At 48.0% G+C, this 14,010-nt stretch overlaps 1 protein-coding gene across 1 annotated transcript in view; it reads left to right on the forward strand.

The window, feature by feature from the left end:
- The window catches only part of SLC17A8 (solute carrier family 17 member 8), a 140,727-nt gene extending 127,052 nt beyond the window's left edge, over positions 1–13,675 (forward strand). The window contains exon 12 of the mRNA XM_075342388.1: positions 12,855–13,675. Within this exon, the coding sequence (XP_075198503.1) occupies positions 12,855–13,196 (342 nt within the window). The 3' untranslated portion in view covers positions 13,197–13,675. The remainder of the gene's footprint in view (positions 1–12,854) is intronic.
- Positions 13,676–14,010: the final 335 nt, after the last annotated feature.

Below are 14,010 nucleotides of genomic sequence, written 5' to 3' on the forward strand. Positions count from 1 at the left end.
CCCTCTCTCATATACTCACCGATCCCCGATCCCCGGCGCTGCACGGCGTTCACACTGTTCCGGCGGCTTTTACTGTTTTGAAAAAGCCGGCCGCCCATTAAACAATCTCGTATTCCCTGCTTTCCCCGCCCACCGGCGCCTATGATTGGTTACAGTGAGACACGCCCCCACGCTGAGTGACAGGTGTCACACTGCACCCAATCACAGCAGCCGGTGGGCGTGTCTATACTGTGTAGTGAAATAAATAATTAAATAATTAAAAAAAACGGCGTGCGGTTCCCCCCAATTTTAAAACCAGCCAGATAAAGCCATACGGCTGAAGGCTGGTATTCTCAGGATGGGGAGCTCCACGTTATGGGGAGTCCCCCCAGCCTAACAATATCAGCCAACAGCCGCCCAGAATTGCCGCATACATTATATGCGACAGTTCTGGGACTGTACCCGGCTCTTCCCGATTTGCCTGGTGCGTTGGCAAATCGGGGTAATAAGGAGTTATTGGCAGCCCATAGCTGCCAATAAGTCCTAGATTAATCATGTCAGCTGATCGCGCTACTCACCGCCGCTCCTATCACCTCCACGCAGCAACTGAGGTGAGTAGCGCGATCAGCTGAGCTGTCACTGAGGTTACCCGCGGCCACCGCCACCAGTGACAGCGGGTAACCTCAGTGACAGCAGCTGATCGCGCGGCTGTCTTCATTAGCTGCGTGGAGGTGACCGGAGCGGCTGTGTCTGCTGCAGCTCCGGTCACCTCCATACAGCAGCGCTGGAAGCGACGCTGGAGCATCCTGGATTACGCCGGACATGGAGGGCTTTTTGGGGCTGATTAAAGTGGTGAACCAGGGTATATGTTTGTGTTTTTTATTTCTAATAAAGGATTTTTTCGTGTGTGTGTGTTTATTTTCTGTAATTTACAGATTAATCATGGAGGGTGTCTCATAGACGCCTGACATGATTAATCTAGGACTTATTGGAGTAAATCGTTTGAATAAAAGAGTTTTTTCGGCATAGCAGCTGCATGCGGTCGGTTTTCTTTCTCCTGTTGTTGGACTTCCTGGCTATTATCCACTGACCAGCACGCTGCGCCTGAAAGCAGCGCTATACTGCAATCATCAGCACGTGAGCCACTAAACCTGAAGGTAACCTGAGGGCAGGCAGTGCAGGACTTTACCTCCAAGCTGCAGTGAACCAGGGTATATGTTTGTGTTTTTTATTTCTAATAAAGGATTTTTTCGTGTGTGTGTGTTTATTTTCTGTAATTTACAGATTAATCATGGAGGGTGTCTCATAGACGCCTGACATGATTAATCTAGGACTTATTGGCAGCTATGGGCTGCCAATAACTCCTTATTACCCCGATTTGCCAACGCACCAGGGCAAATCGGGAAGAGCCGGGTACAGTCCCAGAATTGTCGCATATAATGTATGCGGCAATTCTGGGCGGCTGTTGGCTGATATTGTTAGGCTGGGGGGCTCCCCATAACGTGGAGCTCCCCATCCTGAGAATACCAGCCTTCAGCCGTATGGCTTTATCTGGCTGGTTTTAAAATTGGGGGGAACCGTACGCCGTTTTTTTTAATTATTTAATTATTTATTTCACTACACAGTATAGACACGCCCACCGGCTGCTGTGATTGGGTGCAGTGTGACACCTGTCACTCAGAGTGGGGGCGTGTCTCACTGTAACCAATCATAGGCGCCGGTGGGCGGGGAAAGCAGGGAATACGAAATTGTTTAATGGGCGGCCGGCTTTTTCAAAACAGTAAAAGCCGCCGGAGCAGTGTGAACGCCGTGCAGTGCCGGGGATCGGGGATTGGTGAGTATGAGAGAGGGCTGCTAACTTCAGTAATTTAGGAGATTAGCGGTCACCGGTGAGTCCTTCACAGGTGACCGCTAATCAGGGCGCGACACAGACAGAGCCGCAGCATGACCGTGAAGTCGGGTGAAGTTCACCCGAGTTCATTCTGACAGTGCGGCTCTGTCTGTGTCTGCTGTCATCTGCCATTCAGCTCTGCTACATGGCTGTCTGTGTCTGCTGTTAGCGGCCATGTAGCAGAGCTGAATGGCAGATGACATAGTAAAAACGCATCTCTACACATTACACACGCTTGGCAAGTCAATAAATAAATAAAAAAAAAAAAAAAAAGGTGCCCAATGCATACGTCACAGAACACATGATCTAAAGGATCGCACACAAAATTGACCAATTTAACATAGACTACTAACGCACGTGTGACAGCAAATGAACGACCAACGTGCAATCTCATAAGATCCCGTATACAACCTGGGCGTGTCACATCGCAAATGCGATTGTACAACTAATTGCAACGTGTAAAGTGGGCTTTATAGGAGCAAAAACTCCAAACATATCTGCAGGAAGCTTCACAGCTAAGCAACAGAGAGGGAAGAATCCTGCATGCAAATAAACTGACAATAACCACAAAAATTGACAACCCAGATAAGAACAAAACAACCTAAGAAAGAACCAAGCACTTATCTGGGGTAGATGTAGTCTGGAGCAAGATGAAAAGGCTGGTGAACTACAGAATAAATGATAACCGGCCCAGACAGCCATGAAGCAAAAGCTTAAATAGGCAGAGAGTTAGCAATGGAAACGCCCATTGCTACAGCACAACTGGTCTCTGTCCAAACCATTCCTAGCCACAGGAGGGAGCCTCACAGCAGCAAAAGCATAACTGACATTCACAACAATGCACGCTCACCATGCAAGACTCCATTGCTTAATAAAAAGCATGTTCAAGTGCATTTATAGTTTGCTCAACAACCTTTAGATAAGCCTGTGAAATAGTGAGAGAATATCGACAGGTCAGATGACACCAAAATTGAACTTTTTAGATGCTACAATACACATCCTGTTTGTAGGACAAAAGGCACTGCATATCACCCCCAAAATACCATACCAACAGTGAAGTTTGGAGGTGGGAACATCATGATGAGGGGCTGTTTTTCATTATACTGCACTAGCAAACTTCATATAGTTAAAGGAAAGATGAATGGACACATGTACAAAGACATTCTTGATAAATATCTTATCTCATCTACCTGGATGATGAAACAAGGGTGAACATTTCAGAAAGACAATAATTTGAAACACACAGCCAAGGAAAGTTTCAATTGGTTTCAGAGGAAGAAAATAAAGCTGCTAGAATGGTCGAGCTGGTCATCTGACCTGAATCCAATATAAAATTTATGGAAGTAACTAAAGCTCCGATTCATAAAAGGAGCCCACGGAACCTTCAGGATTTAAAGAATGTGTGGAGGAATGGAGCAAATCACACCTGAGCAATGCATACAATACTTTCTCCATATTGGAGACGTCTTGAAGCTGTCATCACCAACAAAGGCTTTTGTGCAAAATATTAATTAAATTTCAGTAAGCGTGATCAATACTTTTTCTCTGAGTCATTTCTCATTATTATCTATCACTAAATTTATGGACATCTATGATTAGATTTCTTTGTATGGATTGGAGGATTGGATGGGATATTACTGACATTTGGTGAGAAATTCATATAAATAGCATCTTTAGAAATATATTTACTTAGAAAACTGGTGATGTGTCCAATACTTATTTCACACATTATCTATATAGAGGGTTTAGAAAAATATATGCTTCCATCCAGACAACGACTCTTTCAGGGAGGGCCTTGCATATTTTAGTAAGAAGATGCTAAACCACACATTGCTGCTTCCATCAGAACAGCATGGCTTCTCAGAAGAAGAGTGCAGGTAACCCAAACCTTTCACCAATAGAAAACATTTGGCTCAATAAATGAAAACTATGGCAAAAGGACCCAGGACTATGATACAGCTAGAACCCAACATGAGACAAGAATAAGACAACATTCCTAACCCAAACCTTCAGCAATTGGTCTCCTAAATTCCCAGATATTTACAAGTAAAATATATCTTTGTACCGTGTTAGCCAGTAGAGATAAAAAAAATTTTGTTTAAAAGAACAGAAAGTCCTCAGTGGTTGATACCTTTTAATGGCTAACTGAAAAGATGGTAATAATTGCAAGCTTTCGAGACTACTCAGGTCTCTTCATCAGGCATGGTATAACACAAAATCTGAAGAGTCACATATTTATACACATCTGGAGGTGTTTAGAGGAGCTGCACGGAAACTACAACCATTACTGCAAAAAGATGCCCGGTTAAAATCTATTTTTCCAGACCCCCCACTTCTGTATTTTAGACAGCCCCCAAATCTAAGAAGCATCATTGTCAGAAGCTCCCTGTCCTCTCCAACACCAACAGGAACATTTCCCTGCAACCAGAAAAAATGCAAGACCTGTCCATTAATATTGACAACGGACAAGATAAAAATTCCCGGATCACATCAGGACTTCCAGATCCCAGGTACCTTCAGCTGCACCACAACTAATGTGGTGTACTTGATTATATGTACCAAATGTCCAACTGGGGGTCTGTATGTAGGGGAGACCGGACAACAGCTCAGGACAAGGATGAATTCTCACCGCCACACAATTAGAGAAAAAAGGATGGATCTGTGAAGCCCCTCCAGTGCAGTGTCGGTGCATTACCTTCAGGGACTCCACTCGGCTGGATCTGGTCACAGGTAGGAGATCTTCTTCTTGTCGTGACGCCACTCTCAGAATTGCGGTCAGTGGGGACCGCCACTGCAGGTTGAGGGACGCCTGGGGCTGATGGTGGGTGCAGTTAGTTGGAATAGCCTCCTGAGAGTGAGGCAAGTCCCAGGGCCCTGTGTAGGTGTGTAGAACCACAAGGCGCAGAATAACTCCACACAGGCAGAATGTCTTTCAGGGTTTTTACTCACTTCAGGTGGCAGGGTGAGTAACCCGGGCGTAGCTGGGATGAACCAGGCGGGAACCAGGTATCCTTCAGGCTGACTTCTGATGGTGACTACCAACTCGCCTTCCTTAGCCCTTGGTGGTTTGGGGTGACCCCGACTTTTAGTCCCTATGGGGGCCACCCAGGGAAGTTGCTGAAGCCTCTCTCCCCTTCGTTTGCCGTTTGCTTGTTGCCTGGGCCAGATCACTCCAGCTGCTTGCCTCCTGTGAGCTATGGGCCCTAACTGTGGCTACGTGGCTGCGGCTTTTGTGGTGTTGTGGTGTGGGCTTTGAGGGCCCCACACCGGCAGGTTTAGCAAGGAAAGGTGGATCTATCCCCGCTCCGGGATCTGCCGCCCGTTTGGGCCTGGTTCTCCCTAGCAGTCTCCTTACTTCCCACTCTGTGCTCTCTCTCTAGCTGGAGATGGGTTTCGGGTAGCACTCCTAGGTGACCGTTCTCCCCCGTCGGTAGCCACTGCGCGGACGCTGTCAGACTCCAGCAGCCCAGGGGAAGGGGTCAGCTCTCCTCGGAGCTCCCTGGACTCTGCTCTGAACCGGCTCACATCTGGGACCTTCACTGCTGCTCCTGTCAGAGCTTCACTTTTCTGCCCCTCACTCCTCCACACTCTGCTGCAGACTCTTTACTCCTCCTTCTCTTTTCCCTTTTGTGCCTGCCTACGCCACCTAGCAACCAGATTCTCTTACCACACCCCTTGAGAGGAGATGGAGGCTTTTGGCCCCCTCCACTATTCCAGTGAAGGTGAAGGCTTTTCCCCCTCCTGGGATCCCCAGGGGTCCTCTCATAGGTACATGTGTGAGACCTGATCACTATGCGCCTGTGTAGTCACACCTCGGTCAGCCTTCTGGATTACCTGTATTGTACTGTCCCCAGCATGGGTGCAGTACTCAGTGGTGCCTGACCAGGTCAGGGGCGCCACATTCCCCCTTAGTTATCACCAGCACGTCCTCGGGCTGCAAGACAACATTTTAAAATGCATAAAACATTAAAACATATAAAACATTTTTAAAAGCACCAGGTACCATACATCACCACCCTCCACCCACAAGTCCGTTAACCCACCCAAAACCCTCTCACGTTGGCCGCGCCTTCAGCCACTTCTGGCAGGATGTAGAGGCGGCTTTCATGGTCTGGTGGTCTTCAGGGTATACCTGGCCTGGTGGATCCGCGCCTTCAGCCTCTTCTGGCAGGGTGTAGAGGCGGCCTCCACAGTTGGTGCTGACCAGGTACCCTCTTTGTGGTGGAGAGCCAGGCCCCATAAACAGATAATAAAACAAGCGCACTATGAGAAGCACCCGTGGAATCCTTTTAGCGTTTAAAAAATTAGAATTGCTCACCTTTGTTGGTTGTGCGCCCCCGCACAACTTCAGTGAAGGCTAATCAGTCTGGAGTTCCTCCGAACAGATCCTATGTCCAGGCTTCCAACATCCAGATTGTGGGTATCGTTGTCGGCTACTGATTTCCACCGGCACCATGGAAATCAGGTTCTTGTTCCTCTCTCCTCCAGCTAACCAGCTGGATTTTTTGGTATGTCAGCAGGTCCTTTGCTGCTAATACCGATTCCCAACAGGGAGGGGGTAAATGGATAATTATTTCGGTCTAATATAGCGCAAAAAGGATATTTGCTGATATTAATTATTTGAACTTTATTGAATAGGCACTCCTATTATTACAACGCGTTTCAGCAGAGTTGCTTTCATCAGGTAAAATAGGAGTATGATGAAAGCAACTCTGCTGAAACGCGTTGTAATAATAGGAGTGCCTATTCAATAAAGTTCAAATAATTAATATCAGCAAATATCCTTTTTGCGCTATATTAGACCGAAATAATTATCCATTTAGGCCCCATAAACAGGCATGCTCTCTGGTTGCAGGTAAGCCAAGGCCCTATATACGGACGGGCCCCCTGGTTGCAGACGAGCCAAGCCCCTAAACAGGCTGACTCTGGTGGTGGTGGTGCCCTCTGGTGTAACTATTTACACTGCGAGAGTTTGTGGCTATAGCCAGTTCATAGCCTTAAGGTTTATTTCTCACATCAGTTTATGTGGGCACATTCTTAAACTTGTAACACGTTGCAAAACAAACTTTTCAAACTGGTAACTTGCTTTACTTTAACTTATGCAGACTCCTCTTCACCAGGGCTTGGGCCTGTAGGGCTGCGGCACCTGTTGCTTTCTCCATCCTTGTCTTTTCCTTCTTCCTCTGTGTCTGTTTCTCTTTCTTTAGGACATGGCGTGACATCTAGGGCATACCAGCCTCTTTCTCCTTGATGCATGGTAAATTGTACGGAGTCTCCTGTACGCAGGTTCCTTCCAGGATGTCCTCTGGGCAAATTAGCTCTGACGTCTCTCCTATTGACAAAAATGCCTTCTTTGATACCAGGTGCAACGATGAACCCGTATCCTGACTTCAGGCTAAAGTCTTCCACAATTCCTCTACAAAGGGGTCCTCTGACCTGTGCTTTGGCTCTTCTCAGGAACCGTTTTTCTTCTAGGTCTCTGGCCGTTATGTCATCTCTTTGCTCTGGGGATGGCGGAGCAGGTGACAACTGGTTTCGGCTACGGCGCCGTGTCTTGCGGGCTTGATTCTGCTGGGTGGCTGCTTCACTGCTGGCAGGCTCCCAGGTGAGGTTGCTGGATAAATCTTCCTCTTCATCCCAGCGAGAATATGGCAACATCTCCGGCTCTGGGCATGGATCCACTGCTGGTGGCTCCTGAGTCAGCTCCTCAGCTTCCTGGCCTCCCCTCCCCCTTAGTTCTTCGGAGCACTCCTTTGGTGGCAGTGCTGGGGATGGACTTTCTTCAGCAGGCCCAGGCAGGGATCTTTTTGGCATGATTGCTGCAGGAGTCGTCTTGGGGGTATGCGGAGGGAGTATGTACTGGTCCACCAACCATTGTGGAAACTTGGCCTCCATGTCAGCCTTCAGCTGCCAGTATGCGGGGTCCTCCCCCAGCGTGGGCTTTCCAGCAGGGACCTCTTTGGACTGGGGAGCGGTGTCTGCTCTGGCCTTGCAGGCCGGGGTATATGGTGATGCCATCTTATCTTGGCGGGCCGCGCCTGACATGGCGGCGGCCTGGTCTTGGCGGGCCGCGCCTGGCATGGCGGCGGCCTGGATGGGCGTTTCTGGCGCAGCTTGGATCGACGTCGCAGCTGCGATGGGGTCTTTGCAGGCTGGGCTGGGCGTCGCTGCCTCGATCGGAGCTTGGCGGGCCGCACCTGGCGGGGCTGCGGCCTGGTTCAGCACCTCACTTGCGGCGCGGACGAGCGTTGCGGCTGCGGTGGGGTCTCGGCGGACCGGGCCTAGCATGGCGGCGGCCTGGGTCAGCGTCACACCTGCGGCGTGGATGAGGGTCGCGGTGGCAGCCGGTTCTTTGCGGGCCGGGCAGGGCATCGCTGCAGGGACCGGGTCTTGGTGGGCCGAGCAGGGCATCGCTGCGGCGGCCTGGGCTTGGCGGGCCGCGCCTGGCGTGGCTGCGGCCTGGCTCAGCGTCGCCGCGCCGGGCGCCTCTTCAGGGACCGCGGGCGTGGCAGCAGGGGTCGGGGCATCCGGGCCGGCAGGGGTAATACTGGACTCACCCATCGGTGGCAGCATCGGGCTCTGAGTCGTTGCCACTCGGTCTGGCGCTCGGCGCGCGGCTCTCCCTTCATAGGCCTGAACCGCGGCAGCCATCTCCAGAAGTTCCATGCGTTCTTCTCTGATCTGCTCCACGACCCGGGTCTCCAGTCGGTCGCAGAACTGGGCCAGCTCCCGATACCACCAGGCAGCGGAGCCCGGTTCTGGGTTTCTGCGGTCAGACGCCATTTCTTCTGCGCCGTCTTCTGCACGATTTCCCAGCAGTGGACTCGTCGTTGCCTCTAGTAGCAAGCTGTTCAGTTTCCGCTCTGCCTCTTTCAGCAGCTCCTCTCCCAGCAGCAGGCTTCTGGCTCCCTTTCTGTCCCGACGTCTCTGGACGCTTCCGCTCTCTTCACAAGCGAGGTCCGAACTCTGCAGGGGATCTCTGGGTAGCCACACCTCTTCGTGGGCGGTAACTTCTCTTAGCGCGGGCTGCTGTTGTTTTTCAGCGCGCTTTTCATGGTGGCAATATGGCGGCGCTTCCAATTTTCCAAGCGGACCGCCCAGGCACATGGTCACCTGTCTAGACAGGTCTAGTCCTTATCCTGTTCGTGACGCCAGATGTGAAGCCCCTCCAGTGCAGTGTCGGTGCATTACCTTCAGGGACTCCACTCGGCTGGATCTGGTCACAGGTAGGAGATCTTCTTCTTGTCGTGACGCCACTCTCAGAATTGCGGTCAGTGGGGACCGCCACTGCAGGTTGAGGGACGCCTGGGGCTGATGGTGGGTGCAGTTAGTTGGAATAGCCTCCTGAGAGTGAGGCAAGTCCCAGGGCCCTGTGTAGGTGTGTAGAACCACAAGGCGCAGAATAACTCCACACAGGCAGAATGTCTTTCAGGGTTTTTACTCACTTCAGGTGGCAGGGTGAGTAACCCGGGCGTAGCTGGGATGAACCAGGCGGGAACCAGGTATCCTTCAGGCTGACTTCTGATGGTGACTACCAACTCGCCTTCCTTAGCCCTTGGTGGTTTGGGGTGACCCCGACTTTTAGTCCCTATGGGGGCCACCCAGGGAAGTTGCTGAAGCCTCTCTCCCCTTCGTTTGCCGTTTGCTTGTTGCCTGGGCCAGATCACTCCAGCTGCTTGCCTCCTGTGAGCTATGGGCCCTAACTGTGGCTACGTGGCTGCGGCTTTTGTGGTGTTGTGGTGTGGGCTTTGAGGGCCCCACACCGGCAGGTTTAGCAAGGAAAGGTGGATCTATCCCCGCTCCGGGATCTGCCGCCCGTTTGGGCCTGGTTCTCCCTAGCAGTCTCCTTACTTCCCACTCTGTGCTCTCTCTCTAGCTGGAGATGGGTTTCGGGTAGCACTCCTAGGTGACCGTTCTCCCCCGTCGGTAGCCACTGCGCGGACGCTGTCAGACTCCAGCAGCCCAGGGGAAGGGGTCAGCTCTCCTCGGAGCTCCCTGGACTCTGCTCTGAACCAGCTCACATCTGGGACCTTCACTGCTGCTCCTGTCAGAGCTTCACTTTTCTGCCCCTCACTCCTCCACACTCTGCTGCAGACTCTTTACTCCTCCTTCTCTTTTCCCTTTTGTGCCTGCCTACGCCACCTAGCAACCAGATTCTCTTACCACACCCCTTGAGAGGAGATGGAGGCTTTTGGCCCCCTCCACTATTCCAGTGAAGGTGAAGGCTTTTCCCCCTCCTGGGATCCCCAGGGGTCCTCTCATAGGTACATGTGTGAGACCTGATCACTATGCGCCTGTGTAGTCACACCTCGGTCAGCCTTCTGGATTACCTGTATTGTACTGTCCCCAGCATGGGTGCAGAACTCAGTGGTGCCTGACCAGGTCAGGGGCGCCACAGATCTACCTGTGGCCAAACATTTTTGTAACCCAAACCACAGCATCATGGACATGAAATTGCTGGTATTGAAAGGAAACTTCAAGTCCCAGAGAGATAGGAGACTATGGGAGTACAAACTTATGATGACCTTTGACACATTCAGAGCAGGAATGAATGTGTCACATGGATTTATGTCTTTTTACATCAGTTAAGAGATGGGCTCCTCTGACCATCCGAGCACATGACAGCCCTGGACAAGACCCTGATCAGAGGACAATAAAACTTTCACACTGAACTGCAGCAAAATTTATGGCTACAACAGTTTGTCCCCCTGCCATAGAGATAGTTCTGCTTTATATAACTTGGTTGTTGTTTTTTTTTTTACTGCCCCATTCTATGTCCTGTTGTGTATAAATATGTGACTCTTCAGATTTTGTGTTATACCATGCCTGATGAAGGGACTTGCGTAGTCTCGAAAGCTTGCAATTATTACCATCTTTTCAGTTAGCCATTAAAAGGTATCAACCACTGAGGACGTTCTGTTCTTTTAAACAAAAATTTTTTTATCAGATATTTACAGACTGTTGTCCAAAGAGGGGATACTACAACATTAGTAGACATGGCCCTGCACCAACTTTTTTAGATTTGTTGCTGCCATCTATTTCTAAATTAGTTAAAGGGAACCTGTCAAGTGCAAAAATGCTACGAGGGGGCGATCATTAAAGATTTCCCCTCATCCACTTCTATTTATCACAGGACACTGAAACTGCACATGTGTAATTATATAAGTCTTTATAGGTTACATGCTACTTTGCAATTCTGAACTGATAATGGTCTTTCTTTTACAGGTGCTGAAGTGGTGTGAGGTGGAATAATGGACCCAGTGTATACAGAGCAGTCATCAAGTAGAAAGGTGTGAGCAGCCGGGGAACCCAGCGAGCAGATATGTTATGCATATGAAGATGGTCTTGGATGATTTTTTTACATGGACGCCACACTAATCTTGACATATTGGGCTTGGTGGCAAATGGTTACTTTGAGGTTTTCCAAAATGGCAGCCTCCACTTGCTGGATGGTGTGTTCATCAATAATGGAATGGGGTCGGCCTGGAGCTGAAGCCGTTTCCACTGAAGTTTGACCAGATTTAAAATGACGATGCCAGTTCTTGACTACATCATAGGATGGGGAATTGTCACCATAAACCTCTTTCAGCTCATGAAACATCTTCCTTGGTGCGCGGCCTTTCAAGTAAAGGAACTTGATGACTGCTCTGTATTCCACTGTGCCATTATCAGACCTCACACCACTTCAGCACCTGTTAAAGAAAGACTGTTATCAGTTCAGAGTTGCAAATTGGCACGTAACCTATAGAGACTTATATCATTACACATGTGCAGTTGCAGTGTCCTGCGATAAATACTGTAGAAGTGGGTCTGGGGATGTCTTTAATGAACTCCCCTTGTATTAACCATTCAGATATGTGGTTGATCTGCAGGTTAATAGCATTTGATACGTGCCCGATGCCAGCACTTAGAGCCCCGCTGCTGGGAGGAAATTATAACCCCCCTTGCACTTACTGAGAACCGCTCTGCATTATACCCGGCTGTCAGTCAGTGTGGGAGGCATAGGTATAGCCACCACTTTCCATACACAGAGCAGTGACTGAACCTGCGCTGGCACCGCCCCTATGACTAATATCCGAATGCTGCTGAGAGGATTTTAATTATTTTCCTCCTGGCAGCGGGGTTTAATGTGCAGGTGCCGGACAGGTTTCAAATGCTATTAACCTGCAAATTAACCCCATATCTGCAGGTTTTTAAATGAGATGTAAAAATGTCTAACTTTCATCTTCTGATCTCTGATCAATGTTCTGTTGTGAATAAAATACGAGTAGAAGATTTTTCCAAACCATTGTATTCTTGTTTTCTTTCCATTTTACACAGCATCCCAACTTTTTTTTTTCTAATTGGTGTTGTGCAAGCATCTTTGTTGACTGAAGGCTAAATAAAAAGCAGATCTGAGAAACATTTTTGGAGTGAAGGCAACAAAAGGTTGAAAGTAGAGATGAGTGAACCTGAGGTTCGAGTTTCGAACCAAACACCAACTTAAAAAATTAAGTTTCGGGTTCGGGGTTTGGATACTCTACATGTAAACTTCAGTCACACAAGCATAGCTGTGCTCAAGTACACTTGGTGCTCAGCCCTGTGCAAGCCACTTGCAGTGTTTGAATGGCTCGCATTGAGGGTAACAACAGCATGATTACAGGTAGTGTGCAACCCAAAAAATTGTTTGAAAAAGCCCGCCCACTCTTTCCCGGAAGTGATCTGCTTATGACTGGTTGTTTGTGGGCGGAGACTCAAACTGCCAATCAGTTACTTGCTCCGGGGTTCGGGTCAAGCTCGAGCTAGTAGAGGCTCGGCTTCTTCACTGCCAGCGAACCGAACCTCCACAGAACCGCTCATCTCTAGTTGAAAGGACTGAGATGTGTGGTACGGTTGATTACAGGTTTATTTCAAGGGTTCTTTGTGAGATTACCAATATGGACAACTTATTACTAATTCATCGGCTCTAATATATTGTAATGATATTCTTTTACTTTCTTTGTAGACTCGTGAAGAATGGCAAAACGTATTTTTGATTGCTGCTTTAGTCCACTACAGTGGAGTCATTTTTTATGGCATTTTCGCTTCCGGAGAAAAGCAGGACTGGGCAGATCCAGAGAGTCTCAGTGAAGATAAATGTGGCATTATAGACAATGATGAACTAGCAGAAGAAACTGAACTAAATAATGAATCTTTCAACAGTCCTAGTAAAAAGACCACGTATGGTGCTACCATTCAAAGCAATGAAGTCCGCAAGGCCGGCTGGAGGAAACAGAAAGGCATGACCCAGGACTTCGATGAACAGACAGCCTACCAATACGAGAATGGGAATTTTCAGGACTCTTAATTCTGCAAGTGCAATAGTTCTATTCAAGAAAAGTATTGTTAACAGGACCTCCATTAAGTATTGCTCAGTTTATATGTTTACCAAACATATTGATTTCCTATACCACCCCATGGTATAGTGCACTTTGATAGTTGTCTGACTTTTTATGCTATGCAACATTAATCTGCATGACTGTGATAATCGTTACTATCTCTCTTCTCAAATAACTTTATGTTTAAGAATGAGCCCCCTTTAAGAATATACATTTCTATCCTAATTTAATATTTTCCCTAGTTTCTAGATGTGTGGATGTTTAACTTTTAAAGATACAGTACGTCACAATTCAGAGCTTATTTAAAAAATGATAGAGTAATATCTACAGATGGATAAAACAGCCCAAGCGTCTTCATATATTAATGGCAACGATATTTGTGACTCATCTCAGATTCCTATTTTTGTATTTAATATAAAATAGGTTTTACTTGAAGTAACTCATTAAATATGTCCTGTTTCAACATTTTTCGTTTATATTTAATGTATATAGGCCTTTATTTCCCATATTGTATGATTATCTGCTAGTATGTTGAGTGTTTTTTTTTAATTACCGTAAGTACCTACTGTAGATATACTTTTACAGTGTATCTGTAATTCATATTAGGGTATGTGCACATGTTAAGTATATACAGCAGAAATTTCTGCACCAAAAACACATCTCTTGGCAGGAAAAACGCTGCAGAAAATACATGCATTTATTTTACTTGTTTTTAATGTGTTTTTCTTCCCTGTTGATTTGAATAGGTGAATAACACTGCAAAAACACTGAAAATTGACATCC

Source organism: Anomaloglossus baeobatrachus, chromosome 4 (genome assembly GCF_048569485.1).
Source record: "Anomaloglossus baeobatrachus isolate aAnoBae1 chromosome 4, aAnoBae1.hap1, whole genome shotgun sequence".
NCBI classification, from domain to species: domain Eukaryota; kingdom Metazoa; phylum Chordata; class Amphibia; order Anura; family Aromobatidae; genus Anomaloglossus; species Anomaloglossus baeobatrachus.